The sequence below is a fragment of the Chenopodium album genome, chromosome 16 (genome assembly GCF_948465745.1).
Source record: "Chenopodium album chromosome 16, dcCheAlbu1.1, whole genome shotgun sequence".
NCBI classification, from domain to species: domain Eukaryota; kingdom Viridiplantae; phylum Streptophyta; class Magnoliopsida; order Caryophyllales; family Amaranthaceae; genus Chenopodium; species Chenopodium album.
The window spans coordinates 34,988,474-35,005,474 of NC_137849.1; the positions used below are offsets into that span (position 1 = coordinate 34,988,474).

At 34.5% G+C, this 17,001-nt stretch overlaps 2 protein-coding genes across 2 annotated transcripts; both read right to left on the reverse strand.

The window, feature by feature from the left end:
* Positions 1–826: 826 nt before the first annotated feature.
* Positions 827–2,352, reverse strand: LOC145585158 (peroxidase 12-like). Its single transcript, XM_081641888.1, has 3 exons — positions 2,113–2,352; positions 1,562–1,756; positions 827–1,468 (listed from the first exon to the last, which is right to left on the reverse strand). Exons 1-3 carry the CDS (start codon positions 2,338–2,340, stop codon positions 848–850), a joined length of 1,044 nt encoding a protein of 347 aa, XP_081498014.1. The 5' UTR covers positions 2,341–2,352; the 3' UTR covers positions 827–847.
* Positions 2,353–14,319: 11,967 nt separating this feature from the next.
* LOC145585159 (peroxidase 12-like) lies at positions 14,320–16,322 on the reverse strand. Its single transcript, XM_081641889.1, has 3 exons — positions 16,057–16,322; positions 15,175–15,369; positions 14,320–14,943 (listed from the first exon to the last, which is right to left on the reverse strand). Exons 1-3 carry the CDS (start codon positions 16,288–16,290, stop codon positions 14,320–14,322), a joined length of 1,053 nt encoding a protein of 350 aa, XP_081498015.1. The 5' UTR covers positions 16,291–16,322.
* Between the last annotated feature and the right edge of the window lie 679 nt (positions 16,323–17,001).

Here is a 17,001-nt window from a genome sequence, read left to right on the forward strand (position 1 = left end):
CAAGAGCTCCATACGTCTCTATGTGTTTCTCTCAAATTGTGGATAAATAAAATACCCCGAATAGGTATTTATGTACCCTTGACATATCAGGTTAAAACGAGTATTAGGTTAGCATGGACATGACAACATCGATTAATCAATCCAATAGCTATTGATCATCGATCATGAACTCTAGCGGCATGGACGTGTTATCTAGTTCAGATCAGCACATACAACTCATAGAAAAACACTTATAACTTTCTCATTTCTTATCGGAATTAAGCTTATAAATTATATATTGTTTGAAAGCTCTTGAAACAAGATTTCATCTTCAACTTGAGTCATCTCAAAGTTTAAAATAGTTTAAGAAATATGTCTAGTACAATTGAAATTGACTCATTCAATTCAGTAGCTTACATGCTCATCCACGATTACTTCTCGAGTCATATTCCAACATAATCAATCATCAACAAAGAGATAAGAACCATAAGTCCTAGAAAAGCATGCAAGCACCAAGACTATGACAAATAATAAAGTGAAGAGGGTATTTTAAATTAAATTAAACAAATCAATCCTTCTTAGGTGATTGTTTTAGGCCCAAAACACAACTTTTTCTAGTTTCTAGCAATACATTCTGGTCCATAGGGACCATAGTTAATCATAAAATTCCCCACAAATCAATTCTCAAACACAATAGTAACTCCAAATGTAAACTGCTAAGCTAAACACACCATATTGATAATTATAGAGTAGTAAACAAATATTACAAACATGACATGATGCCTTATAACCGAGACTAAAGACTAAACTTATAAATAGCACAATTTCTTACAATTCCACTTTAAAACTTAGTAATTAAAAAAATATCTTAAAATTGTGATAATCTTCCTTGTTCACCCTCTTCAACCACAGACCACAAGTCCACACTTTTAGCATTCCTTGCGGAGCAATTTGCACGAATCTCCCCTTGTTTACCCGTCAACACACCAAGTTGTCCCATTTTTAACATCGCATTTACAAACTTTTCGTAAAACAAACTTTGATTGTTTGCAAAACTATTGACAATGCCTTTCGTTCTTGTATCCATGAACAAATCTTGATCGGAAGTAAACAAGCCTTGTCTATTAACAAGGTCGATGTAATATTTATTGTCGAACACATTAGGAGTACGAATGTCTAAATTTGTGGTATTATCGGTGTTTGACGTTGGACAAGTGACTTTAAGGTTCTTTGCAAAAGATGGATCCATAGTCCCATCTTGTTTCAGGTAGAGTCTATTGGAGAAAGAGGAGCAATGGCTGCGACCAATGGTGTGTGCCCCGGAGAGGGCGACGACATCAGTGGGATCAAACCTTTTGGTGGAGAGGGAGTTGAGAATGGTTGTGGTGTTGCTAGAAGGACTAGGTAAATTGGCTAGTGTTACATTTTTTGTTGCAAAGTTTAGGCTATCCCTTCTTCCAAATGGGATATTATAGTTTGGTCCACCTGACTACAAAAGCAAATAAAACATTTGTTAGGGCATTGATTAATTGAAATTTGTACATAAATAGTATAAATAGATTTTACGGAATAAGGTTTATACCAGAACAACGGAATCACGAGCTGCAAGGGCAGTGAGATCTGCGCAAGAAACAACCTGGCCACATGCTTTTTGGACAAGGGCACGAAGGTCATTTATAATATTAAATGCTTCTTTCCTTAGTGACAAATTTGGTGGTGCGTTTTGTTCACTTGGACCACTTGCTGACCCATCCAACAATACAGATCCATCACATCCCTAATTTGTGTTCCATAAAAATATATCAACCATTAAAAAGGTACACGTATAGTTAATGAGATACACTAATAATTTGAAATAAATGCACAAAAATTGAATGTCTATATATTTTCCTTATCCTCTTGAAGAGTGAAACAAAAACCCTAGTGTCTAATGATATGCTCAAATTTTATTCTTTTTATAAGTTTATCTTAGTTTATCTAAGCTGATCCGACCCAAGCTCGAACCCAACTTAATTAAACACCCGAAAGAAAAACACAATCGCACATGACACCGATGATTAAAAATTAACTACAATACAAAATATTCTACATGCACGAACAATATCTATGTAATAAAATGTTGTAAGATGATACCTGAACAAAGCAGTCATGGAAATGAAGGCGAAGCAAACCAGCAGCTTGAGTGAGATCCTTCTTGAAAACTTGCTTAAGATGATTTCTAACAATGGATTCGAGTTTCGGGCAATTAGAAGAATAAAATGAGAGTGACAATCCAGGTGCAACTGGTACACTACTACTTAAACTTCCTACAACCAAGGATGAAAATACAACTATAGCCAATAAGGTAAAGTGAGAAGCCATTATTTCTTTTAATAGTGCTTATAATAGATGTTCTTAATCACTTGGTAAAATATATTGCTAACTTCTGAGGCCAATATATAATCAAAATTAAAGTGGATATGAAATTTAAAAGGTGATGGACTTATAATTTATTAATCAGATTAGTATATTACTACAAATGTATTGTATGGTTAGTGAGGGGTTAGGTGAAAAAGATGAAAATGTATGTCATGATTGAATAAAATGTATCTGTTTTTATTTATTTATTTATTTATTTTTTTTTTTTTATTATTATTATTTTTTTTCCCTACCCTAAAAAAGATTATTCTGCCTGATGACCATTGGGAGGTAAACTGACACATAAGAAAATCTTAAGTGAGGAGGGTTGGGGTTGGGGGTGTAATTTTAATCTTAATATTCAAATTTTAAACAAAACCTTATATTAATGAGTATATTCCAGCTTAACTCTGATTAAATCTAGTTAATATGCTTATCAATTAATGCCATAGAATATTTACATGCAAATGTTGACACGTTGCAAGTGGCAACACAAACTTCTCAAATTCTAACATAAGAAATTCCGATAATATCCCCAAATATAACCTCTTTTTTTTTTTTTTTTTTTTTTTTTCCTTTTTTTTTTTGAGGGGAAACATAACTTAATTAGTACTTTACAAATCAATCAATTCTTAGATTTTAACATTTAATGTTAAGTCATCAGTATAATATTGTAAGTAATTTAAACAATTATAGGGCAAGTAAATCGAATTAGAAAGAGTAATACGAAAAAGGAGCATAGGTCACCGGCGGCTTGTTAAAAGCATCCCCTACTGGCTAGTGGCTACTACTATAATATTTCTAGATTGGGGTCAGAGTCGACGACGGTACAATGGTGCGTATGGTTGGCACATGCTTTTTGAAATGTTTTTTCTTTTATCCCCAAATTGAATTATGATCCTTTATCTAATGACCAAAAGACTAGCTAGCAAGTAGCAAATAATCAACCTTCGACAATATCAACATGTGTTGAGATAAAGTTAGGTAGCAAGTAGCAAATAATCAACAATGTACGAAGATAAAGTTTGTCCGAAAATCTGAGGGATATGATTAACAAGGTACTATATTAATCCAACTAAAATTCTTTCCTAGCCAAAAGATAGGTTAGCTTTTGTATATTGTCGTATGATTCGTTCCGGTCTGCTCCCTTTCAATATGCATCAAAATTATTAAACTAATCTACTTGCATTGAATATATTATAAATTTTTATTTTTTTATAGAATGTGGTCCCTTGACTAAACATATAATTGAGCTTTAATTAGATTAGTGTAAGCATATCATGACAGGAATGTGACTCTTCCTCAATTGGGTGGCTATGTTCTCTTTGCATAAAATAAGTGTTATGTTTGAATTTTCTAAACTCTGGTCATGTTTAATACTTGTTCCGTTTTATATTAAATGACACATTTCACTTGGGAATACTCGTCAATGTATATTTTTTAAGTGATATTTTATTTAGGCATGTTTGTCAATACATAATTTCAATACACATATCCTTGATTACATATTAGCAAAAATTATAAAAATTTTGGTATTTTAAAAAATAGATGTTGAGACGCATCTAACAAGACCTCACAAAAATATATATTTTTTTCTCAACACGAAGTCAAAACAAGTTATGTGAATAGTACATAAAGTCAAAGTATGTCATTTAATTTGGATTGGAACGAGGAAGTATGAATTGCTTGATTTTAAACTGTATTTGTACATTGATGTATACAAAAAATAAATATCAAGTGATCAGTTCTTGACATTTTGTTATATTCATTTTAATACGTAATTTCAAATTTATCAATTTCAGGGATATTTGTCAAAATGGACTATTTACGGAGATCTACTTGCCCTACTTGATAACAGACAAAGAGGGAGAAAAAATTAGTTGACCTGCTTGAATCAATCAAAGGGGAAGGAAATTTTCGCCCTCTTTGATCTTATTCAAAGAGAGCAAAACTTTTTGCCCTCTTTGATCTCTTTCAAAGAGGGCGAAAACATCTCAATTGCCCTCTTAAGCTAATACTACGATGCTAAGAGGGCAACTTGAGGGCGATTAAAAAGTCGCCATCTTTGCCTAAGAAGGCAAGATTTGGCTCAAAGAGGGCAATTAAAATTGCCCTCTTTGATCTTATTTCTTGTAGTGGAAAGGTTCTTTTATAAAAACAAATTAGCAGATTAAAACCTTCAATTGAAAATTTGTCGGGTCTGGGCCTCCCTCACCCACAAATAATCTTTTTCATAAGTCCAAATTTCAAAGGAGGCTCCATTTTCCCACAATCATATGGCAATAGGAGAAAAAGCCCTTAGTCTGGCCTTAAGAGTGTTTAACTTGTTTTGCGGCAACTAATCAATCGAACCAAGTAGGGAATTTTTTCAAACATACAAATACACCTTTATTTCATTCTTACAATGAAAACAAAAGTAGAGGTGTCAATTCGAATAACCGGATGGAGTTTGGGTCGGGTCTATTCGGGTCGGGTCTGTTCGGGTCGGATATGTTCGGGTTAAAATTATTCTTTTCGGATCGGGTCGGGTCGGGTCAAATTCGATTCGGATCAAATTCGGGTCAAGGTCTATTGAGTCTGGGTCGGATATGGGTTGGATCTGAAGGAGTTATGTCTTCGTCGTGTGCAATTACTAGATATAGAATTGGATTAAATTATGGAGATAATTAAGTTCGTACATTTGGGTCGTCGTTTTGCCATAGCTAGAGGTACTAACGATCTTTGGACTAGTAAAATAGCCCAAAGCCCAATTGGAAGGATCCTATAAGGTCACACAAAGGGGCTAGATCGAGCATTAGAGGACGAGGCCCATCATGGGCCTCATCACTCTAGGTGGCCGGCCATATGGAGGATTAGAAGGAGTTTTTGGGCTTCGTGCCCTAATCGAATTATAATGAGATTATAAATAGGCTAGGTGCCTAGGTTTGCAAGCAAGCAATTAACTGATCATTTGATCAAACCCTAATTAGCAAACACGAAACCCAACCCCTCTCAAAGTCCTCTCTCACACGACTCTTTCCTCCTCAGCTCCTCGGCGCCGGTGGTATCTCGTGGTGGTGGTGGTTCGTGCGGTGGTTGGTTGTCCGTAAAGGTGGTGATCGCGGTTTTCCTCAATCACTCGACCAATCTAGTATTGGTGGACGGCTCGTTCGAATCTCGTGGACTAAGTAGAGGAGCAACGCTTGGGGCTCTATTCTCTCCCTGATTTGCCTGTCGAATAACTTCGTGGAATTCACGCATCAAAGGTATGATTATGTGTCTTGTGTGTTATGCATGCGATTCTGGATTAGGTGCTTAATTGAATATGATTCATATTATTTCCACTGCGTAGTACCTATAAACTCCTACAGTGGTATCAGTTAGCCTCTTGCATGAACGCGCTAGATCATAATAATACGATTATTTGATGTCCATGTTGATTTTATAATCAATTAAGAAGGAGAAATTAATTTAATTATGGTTCAATTATTATTTAAATGTGATTAAACTTTTAGAATCGATTAAATGTGATTTAATTATGCTCAAATAGCCATGAAGATTACCGAATTTTAGCCCTAATATGTTCGAAATTTTCGAACCCCCTAACCCTAATTTTCGAATTTTTCGAACTTTATAGCCCTAAAATATGATTTTTGTGCTGGATTTTGATTTAATTCGATTTATTTTATAATTCATAATTTTAATCGTATTGATTTATGCATAAAAGTGTTTTGTGTATGATCATCGATTTAATTTTAAAAGTTAGAATTAAATTAGGATTAATTTTATGAAGAACCCTAATTTTAAGATTGAATTTTAATTTAATTTTAATTTTTTTGACTGATTTAATTTAATTTTAATAAAAGTCATTTTAATTAAATTAAAGGAAAAAAAAACAAATTTAGAGGCGGTAGCCACGGTTGGGTGGCGCAGCCATGGTGGCTGCCGCCGCTGCTGGTCCAAGAGGGAGGGGAAGGGGAGGGCGGTGGGCGGAGGTCGGAGGGTGGCTGTGGGCAGCAGCGTGCAGGCGTTGCACGGCTGCTGCCACGGCTGCCAATGCTGCTGCCGCGCTGTTGCCCTTGCGGCAGTGGCTGCCGTCAAGGCAGTCAGCCACCGTGGCTAGCTTCGGCTAGCCAACCACGGTGGCCGGCGGTGGTGACTCACGTTTTTAAAAAAAAAACTATTTTATTTTAAAATTATTTCAAGATAAATATGATTTATTTTGGATAAGATAAAATACTTTGAAAATATGATCTTTTATTTTAAAAGATAAAATAGGTTTTATTTGGATAAAATCTTTTATTTTAGGATAAAATCAAATATTCAAAAGTTGTTATATTTGACATTATCCATATTTAAAGTTGTTAAATTGGTAATTATCCTAATTAAAGTGGTTAATTATGGATAAGATTGATTAGGATATTATGAGCATATTCCAAAAGGATAATAATTGATTTAAATAATGTGATTATCCCATAATTAGATTAGGATATAATTGATTTTAAAATTATTTGATTGGCTAGTAATTAGGATAGAATCTCCTAAATTTATTAGGATAATCATGGAAGATTAAATATAATTTATCTTTCTAGATTAAAATATGAGTTGATTCTATCTCATGTCTAAATTAAATATATAATATTTTATAAACGGTCATGAATAATATATGATATTATCTAATTATGATTAAAATATAAGATATTTTAGAAAATGCGTTGACTTTATTATGAACATTCGATGTTTTAGTTTAGACAAGCATGTTGAGTGATTTATTATATGGCACTTTTATAATATATGATATTATGTTGCTATATATAGACTAGTATGGCCCATAGATACAAAAATACGATCTACGCATCGTGATGTATTTTTGTAATCTAAAATACGGTTTGCGTACCGTTAAATATTTTTGTAACTTTTATTTAAAGTAAATAGATTAGTTATTTAAATAGTGTTAGTCCAAAGAAGCCCATGAAGTGAAGGCCCAAAGGAGCAAGGTGGATGGAGATCCATGATGATTCAAGTGGGAGCTTTTCATTTCTAGTTTTCTTACGACTAAGGGGCCATACTAAGTCATGTTTTATTGCATTAGTAGATTATGCATGTTAGATTTTATTTATGTTGATTGATGATGCGCTAGAGTTCACTAAATAATCACAACATAAATGAATCTAGGTCCCAGTAATATTGAGATTGCTTTTCCAATTAAAAACCCAATAAAACCTTCGATATTTATGATGGGTCATGCCAAAGCTGGGTGTCATATTATATCTTTGGGAAGTTGGGGTAAATCAAATTTTACAATTTTAATTGGTTATGCTCAACAAGGTTACCTAAAGAGTTTAGAACCTTGAAGCAAAGGGAAATAATTAAACATATGATGGTTAATTATTCAACCAAGAGTTACAAGAGTTGTAATCAGTAAAGAGTTTACTCACCTTGAAAATGTAATGGTTGATGGTAGGGCTAAAGTCCGATCAATTATTGCACAAATAAAGGATCTTGGAATCACTTAAAATTCAATTGGGATCAATTGATATTGAATAAAGTGCTTTAAAGTTACCTAATTAATTCGTATATGGTACTTTAATGTTAAGTTAAACATAATTATTAAACTTTTCCTTATTTTGACATAGATGGGTAGCCGTAATCACAATGACAACAACATTTACAATCTTCGACCATTCCTTGAGAAGGATAGGTTGACAGGAGAAAAATTTTCCACTTGGGAAAGAATGCTAAGGCTCGTTCTGAAATCTGAAGGTAGAGAGGATGTCATTGACACCCCATTGCCAGGATCTCTGCCAGAAAATGCAACTACGGCAGAAGTCAAGAAGCACAAGGAAGCTCATGATAGAGTTGTGCCTATCACTTGCTTGATGATTGCTACCATGGAACCTAGTCTTCAAAAGCGTTTTGAGGATTAGGATGCGTACACAATCATGCAAGAACTAAAAGCTTTGTTTAAGAAACAAGCTAGAGTTGAAAGGTACGAACTCCATCGTGAGATTCTGGATTGTAGGATGGAGAAGGGTGCCACAGTTCATGATCATGTTTTCAAAATGATCGGCCTTATTCAAAGTATGGAGAAACTGTGGCACCCATATAGTGATGAGATGGCAACAGACTTCAATCTCCACTCACTTCCAGAAAGTTTCAACCAGTTTATCATGAATTTTAACATGACTGCGACTTCAAAGACTATGAATCAATTGCACGCAATGCTGGTTAGTGCTGAAAAGCAAATCCCTAAGGAACCTAAGAAGGAAGTTCTTATGATTCACAAGGGAAAGGGGTTCAAGAAAAAGGGGAAAAAGACTAGTGCCAAGAGCAAGGGCAAGCAAGTTGCCAAGGCTCCTGAGAAGCCTAAGGCGAATCCAAAACCCAAAGCTGCAAGTGAAAGTGAATGCTGTTACTGCAAGAAGAAGGGGCATTGGAAACACAATTGCCAGAAATACCTAGACTTCCTCAAGAAGAATGGAGCATCAACCTCAGATATTATGTTATAAAATTTTAACTTTCACTTAGGTATGTGATACCAAGTTGCAGTGCTTGACATTATGAATGTTGCGCAGGAACTGCAACCAAGTGAGGCTAGCATGGAAATGGAGCTTGAAGGTGCACTAGAAGTGTTCAAGTGGCCAGAGATAGCTTCATAGTTTTAATATCTGAATTTTATGATGATTATAGAACAATTTCCAGTTTTTGATGAGATAATTTTTCAGTGTTACTTTGAATACTGATTCGTTTTTACTTGGCTTGGACAAGTGTTGATCCATGACCAAGGTAATAAATTGTTTTCATTTTGCTAGATATGAGTTATTTTGCTTTATGACATTGATAAAAGTAGATCACAAAAGCAATTTTAGATGATTAAAGTAAACTTGCTTATAACAAAGTAAGATTAGGTCACATAAACCATTTGCACATCCAAAGTTATGGATGGACTCTTATTCTTATATGATTATGAATCACTTGAGATTTAGAAGTCATGCTTGATAAGGTAAGATGACCAAGTTGCCTTTTAGTTGAAAGAGTAAAGGAGCTAAAATGACCTTTTGGAACTCATACATATGATGTGTGTGGACCATAAGTTCAAGAATTAGCAAAGAGATTTAACTATTTTATTGCTTTTACTAACGATTTAAGTAAATATATCGATAATTACTTAATGAAGTAAATCTTGGAATCATTGAAATGTTCAAAATTCCAAAATGAAATGTAAAATCAGTTTGAGATAAGCAATTTAACACCACAATATGATTGTTGTGATAAATATTTAACTCAAAAAGTAAATGATCATCTAAAGAGAATTGTTGAATTAGTTCAAAATCCAGAAACATTACATTTAAAGTGTATGTAGAAAGAAGGAATCAAACTTTGCTTGCCATGGTTCGATCCTAGATTAGCTTTAATGATTTACAAATATCGTTTGAGGATATGCATTACAACAACATTTGCAAATATACTAAACAGAAAACATAACCAAAGCAGAAGAAAAGATGTCATAAGAGTTATGATTTGGAAATGTTTAAAAAGTTATCTTTTCTAAACAAGATTAAGGGTTATGAAATCAATGTAAAATGTTTACAAAGATGACATAATACACCCTAAATCAAAAAAATAGTTCTTCATGGGTTTTCTCATGGAAACTAAGAGGTATTATTCCTACAATCGCGTAGATACAAAGTGTTTCTTGCTCGCGATAGTGTCTTTATAGAAAGAAATGTCTTCCTACAAAGCCAAGTGGGAGTAAAGTTAGATCTCGATGAAATTCGAGATGAGCAGCAAATGGATGTGGATAATACTACATCAGAGACGAGGGCGTATGAAATCAGCTAATTTGATAATTCATATGTTGAAGCAAGCTAATTCCACTAGCGATGCTTCTGTCGTCCCATTTGAATGAAAGGCTTCAAAGAGTTGAAGAGAATAATTCTATTGTTGCTCATACCTATTGTAGGTTACTTAGGATCAAAACAAACAGTTTGTTGAAATCTTGAGAAAAGGTGGATTCTAAAATTTTCCTATTGGAATGGTTGGAATCCATGCCCTACAAGCAAGCTTTGAATAAGTGCCAACTCAAGAAATGGCTTAAAGCCAAGAAATCCAGTATGAACTCCATGTCTGTAAAGACGTATTAGTCCATGATAGTCTTACAAATAGGGTCAAACCTATTAGATGCGTAAGCCTATTCGGATTATTCTAGTTATGGATATCAAAATCACCTTCTTGAAATGTGCTTGATGGAGGATATGTATATGATACAACTTAAGAATTTTGAAATCCAGAAATCCTAGAAAGTTTTAAAAACTTCAAAAATTCATTTAATGGATTGAAGTAAGCATCAAGGAGTTGAAACATTTGTTTCGATTAGGCAATCAAACAGTTTGATTTCCTCAAAGAACGAAAAAAAGGAATCTTGTAGAAACAAGAAGTTTAGTGGGAGCAATCGGTCTTCTTGGTCATGTATGTAGATGACATACAGCTCATATGAAATGACATATCAATGCTTGAATCAGTCAAGCAGTGGTTAGAAAGTTGTTTCAATGTGAAAGACTAAGAGATGTTGAGTACATATTGGGAATCATGATCCATGAGGTGAATCTTGAAGAATGATTGGAATGAATCAAGAGACTTATGTTGATAAGGTTCTTGACAAGTTCATGAAGCAAGACTCTAAGAGAGGATGTATTCCCATAGTATGCTCAGTAAAACTCAGTGCTTTCAAAAGCTAATAGAGTTGAGTTGTATGGATAATGTACCTTATGCTTCTGCAGAAGGGTCCATTATATGTGCCATGATATGTACAAAGCAAGATGTTACATATGACTCGTGCATGTGTAGCAAGTTTCAAGTAAATTCAGAATAAGCATACTGAAAGTTGCAAAGAGCAAATCCTTGAGTATTTGAGAAGGACTAAAGGAAATTTTCTAGCTAATGATGTTAAAAGTGAATAAGTTGTTAAAAGGTTATACGGATGCAAGTTTCCAAACAGGAAAGATGACTTTAGATAGTGATCTAGATACATTTTGTGTTTGTATGAAGAAGGACAGTAAGCTTGAAAGAGTTCAAAGCAGAATATTGTCGCATACTCAATGTCAGAATATGTGTTTTAGCTACAGTAAGAGTAGTTAAGTAGGAAGTTTGGATCAAATTGTCTTGTGACTAAAAGGACACCTTTTCCAAAACAAAGGAGTCAGGGTCACATCACAAATCCAAACAAATAGATATGAGATATCACCTCATTTATGAGATCAATGACAAGCGGAATGTTGTGATCTGCAAAGTTTTATTATGAGTGAGAAATCATTAAACCCCTTCCATGGACTAAGGTATGAGAGTCATATTAAAGTCTTAGGATTGAAGCAAGTTGTGTACTTTAAGTTGTGTATGTTTTGAGAAAATGTATTACATGAGAAATGCATCAATTTGCAGAATTATGTTTAAAATAGAAATTATTATTTCTCTTATTTAATTATGGTTTTGGAAATTAAATAAAATGTCCAAAATAATTATGAATTGATGGGCTCATCAGGTTGATGACCTGGTGAATTGAAACCTCACAAGTGAACAAAATTCATATATTATTTAAGTTCCTAGTTCGAGATCATTAAAGTGGACAAAAATGATTTCAATAAATGGACTAGCATGTAAGATTGATTGGATAGCGCAGTTTCATGGGCTATAAGGGCATAGAGATGCTCGGTCAATCACTTGGATATGCATGAATGATGCATGATCGAACTATTGACCTACTTTGAAGTTCAAGTATAGAGCTTCCAGATATATTAGTGGATTCCTTTGACATGAGTGGAACATTGATTTCATTCAATGATTGATTTAACTATGGTACATTCAAACGTCTTCCCGTAACTGGAGATTATAAAGTGTGTTTCCCGGTTATTTCAAAAGTTGAGTGGGAGCCTTGTTGCCACAAGATTAAATTGAGTCTACCTATCAAATTAGGAAATGTGTCATGGCCACTTGAAGAGGGAGAATGCAGAAAATACGTGGCCGCGTTCAAATGCATTACACAGTAATCATTCAGTTTTGTAATTCTAACTCAGATTTCAACAAACGATTTGTAGATTAATATGATCTCGACATGTGATGCAATCATATTATCAAATCGACACATATATTGACTTAAGGAATTTGAATATTGCACCCTTGTCTCAGACAAGTGGGAGATTGAAGGAGTTATGTCTTCGTCGTGTGCAATTACTAGATATATAATTGGATTAAATTATGGAGATAATTAAGTTCGTACATTTGGGTCGTCGTTTTGCCATAGCTAGAGGTACTAACGATCTTTGGACTAGTAAAATAGCCCAAAGCCCAATTGGAAGGATCCTATAAGGTCACACAAAGGGGCTAGATCGAGCATTAGAGGACGAGGCCCATCATGGGCCTCATCACTCTAGGTGGCCGGCCATATGGAGGATTAGAAGGAGTTTTTGGGCTTCGTGCCCTAGTCGAATTATAATGAGATTATAAATAGGCTAGGTGCCTAGGTTTGCAAGCAAGCAATTAACTGATCATTTGATCAAACCCTAATTAGCAAACATGAAACCCAACCCCTCTCAAAGTCCTCTCTCACACGGCTCTTTCCTCCTCCTCGGCGCCGGTGGTGTCTCGTGGTGGTGGTGGTTCGTGCGGTGGTCGGTTGTTCGTAAAGGTGGTAATCGCGGTTTTCCTCAATCACTCGACCAATCTAGTATTGGTGGACGGTTCGTTCGAATCTCGTGGACTAAGTAGAGGAGCAACGCTTGGGGCTCTATTCTCTCCCTGATTTGCCTGTCGAATAGCTTCGTGGAATTCACGCATCAAAGGTATGATTATGTGTCTTGTGTGTTATGCATGCGATTCTGGATTAGGTGCTTAATTGAATATGATTCATATTATTTCCGCTGCGTAGTACCTATAAACTCCTACAGGGTCAACTCTAGATCGGTTCATGTTCGGTTCGGATAAATTTGGATCGAGTTCAAAACGGGTTTAACCGGGTTAATTTCGGGTCGGATGAATTTGGGTCGGGTTGATTTCGGTTCGGTCAAGTTCACTTTGATTAAGATAAGGTTGATCCATTGATTCATTAATTGATCAATTTCAATTCAATTCCTTTCTGTGTTTGGCTGGATTTTAATCGAGCTTTCCAAATTTATACCCAAATAAGGTTATTTTTAACCTAGAGTTATTATTGAGTTTTTACCTTATTATTGGGTCAATATCAAGTCTTTCATGTATTATATTTTTTATCGAGTTGAAAGAAGAGGTTTTAATGTTAAAGTATTAAAAATTATTTGTAGCAAATTTTAGATGAGACGAATATAAAGCTTAGAAAATAATTTTATATAATTGATATATACATGAAGTAAATTTGTTACTCCGGATTATTTCTTTGTAGTAAAAAACGATTAGTAAATATAGTACGTAGTATAAGAACTTGAATAAAAAGGTCAATAATTAATTATGTTTGGGTTAAATTCGGATCGGATAAAAATCAAACCGAGTTAAAATCGTGTCGAGTTAATATCAGTTCGGGTCAAAACAGATCGGATTAGGTCAGTTTTTGCCTTGTCAATTTCGAATCGGGTTGAGCTCGGGTCGGATCAAATTGGTTCGGTTTGAGTTCAAGTCGGATCAAATCGGTACCGGGTTAAGTTCAGATCGGGTCAAGTTCGGATTCGGGTTGAGTTCAGTTCGGTTACAGATCGAGTTTGGATCTTGAATTTCTCGGATCAAATCGGATCGGTTACAGTTTGAAACGGATAGTTTTTTGGAGTCAGTTCGGTTTTGACACCTCTAAACAAAAGTAGTAACACTCGAATACATGAAAGATGGATCAAATACCATCTCAATCATACAAAAGTTACGTACAATGTATCATCACACTTACAAATGCACAATACAATTAGCACAAACTTCATTTATTCCACTTCAAAATCAATGTATAATTCCTCAATATTGCGACAACATTCCTTGTTCTTGTTGCTCCTTAACCACAGATGCCAAGCCTATATTGTCACCATTTCTAACGGAGCAATTCGTACGAATCTCCCCTTGTGAACCCGTCAATACTTCGAGTTGTCCCATTTTGATCATCCCTTCCACGAACTTTTCGAAAAATAGGGTTTGATTAACAGCAAAACTTTTCACAATGCTCCTTGTCCTAGAGTCAGTGTACAAATCTTGATCGGAAGTGAACAACCCTTGGCGGTTCATGAGATCGACAAAGTACTTGTTGTCAAACAAGTTAGGACTACGAATGTCCAAATTCGTGGTGTTAACAGTAGTGTTGGTTGGACATGTGAGCTTAAGGTTTTTAACGAAGGTTTGGTCCATGGTAGGGTCTGGAGTAGGGTAAAGTCTGTTGGCGAAGGAAGTGCAATGACCGCGACCAATGGTGTGGCCACCCGAGAGGGCGACAAGATCGGTTGTAGTCAAGTTTTTGTCTGTGAAGGCCTTGAGGAGGCTTGTGGTGTTGAATGTAGGTGGTGGTAGGTTTGCTAGTGTTACAGGTGTTGTTGCAAAGTTTAGACTGTCCCTTCTTCCTAAGGGAATTTCGTAGAATGGTCCATCTGGCTGTAAAAATTTACATGATAAATAATGAGAAATTGTTACATGAAAAAATTGACTTGGAGAAAGGTTAAAGATAAGGAATATATATATACCATGTATTTGTATAATTAATTCATAAATTATTAATTAGACAATACGCGACTCATGCTTGACTTTTTATTTTAAAATATATGAACGGTTTCAATAAGCTTTAATTTTATCTATGAACATACCAAAAACAAGAGATAAACGTACCAAAAATACAGATTCACGAGCAGCAAGGGCTACAATGTCTGAACAAGAGACTATTGGGCCACAAGCATTATGCACAAGAGCACGAAGATCTTCTATGATTTTAAATGCCTCAGCTCGCAACGTCAAGTTTGGAGGTGCATCTTGCTCATCTGGACCACTGGCCGATCCAACCAGCAACACCGATCCATCACATCCCTAAAACATAAATTTGATGGGCAATATGAATAATCATGATGAATTAGGCTTCCTTAAAATTATCAATTTTTCTACTTAGGAGAAGATCGAGGATTCGAGGAGAATCTAAACACGTGAGAGTTATAACACAAAATTCCAAGATATATAGGTAAGTAAAATACTTCGTATAAGGTAAAAGGGAGCATGAATTGGAGGATTTGAGGCACATATAAATATATAATACTACACAATCTACACGAATACACAATACTCGTAGTAATGGCCTAGTAGGTACATATTCAACTAGAAATCTTCCGCATTTGATTGCTTATAACTCTAATAGTACTCGATGGTATTAAATTGTGCTTAGATGATATCAGTTCCATAATACCAAAATACTTATTGCCTTATTGGTATCAACAAATGAAAAATTAGATTAAAGCTTTGTTCGTATTTTATCAATAAAATTCTTTGTTGGTTTAAAGATGATATAATCTGATAAATACAATTTTAATACCAACTATATATGAGTGAAGTTGTTAGAAGCAAAAAATTTCTCTTATATTCAAACATACAAACCAACAAAAGTGGGTATAATTCTAAATTCAAACCCGTTCTATCACTTTATGTGAATAACTGTTACCTTTCGCTTTTACATTTAGCGAAACGAGCAAGTAAAAGAAAACAATAGTTCACGATATATATTACCTGAACAAAACAATCATGGAAGTGAAGGCGGAGCAAACCCGCGGCTTGTGTAATATCATTGTTAAAAACTTCCCAAAGATGAGTTCTAACAATGAACTCCAAATCCGGGCAACTAGATGAATAAAACGAGTATGAAAGTCCAGGCACAACTGGTATTGTGCTTTGACCCTTACATATTCCTACAACCAAAGAAAACAAAACTAAGGAAAGTGAAATAAATTTAGAAGAGCCCATTGTTTTTGTAATATGTTTTTCAACGAAATACTTTGGTTATGAATTTTGTAGCATTATGTTTGACAATTTATAGGAAAAAACAATAAGGTATTGCCAATTTGGTGTGAAATCGTGGATCATTTGATGGGTTATTTTAATGATTAGTTGAGATTGAATAATCTTTGAGCTTGTCAGTATACGTTAGAATATAGAGGAGTTCCGATGTTAATTTTATCTTCCTCGTAGTTTGGTCAATGACCACGTATGGCCAGGTGAAAGCACATGCATTTTAACTATACCCGCATTTCTTACACATAATTTAAGTTGATCAAGCTTAACTGATAACTAATACGTAGTATTAGTGTTTGTAACTATTTTTAATTTAACTGTAGGGCAAGGTATGTAGAGCACTAATACAGACCGAATTTGATATTAAGTTTTGTATATTATCTCTTATGGTCTTCTATTTTTTTTAAACAAATCTCTTAAAGTCTTTTTGGATATGTATATCATTTTATTTAGGATTTGATCTATCCAGATCAACATATTTAAGTAAATTATTATAAATTTCAAAGAATATTAGATCCAATCCAGAGCACGAATTGAATGTAATTAATAGTGTCAAAACTTAACCAACTCCGAAAATCAATAAGTTTAGATCAGATTAAAAGTCTAAATAATTCAAATCAAATTTGGTGAACTAATTAAACATTGTTTTAGTTGACAATTTTT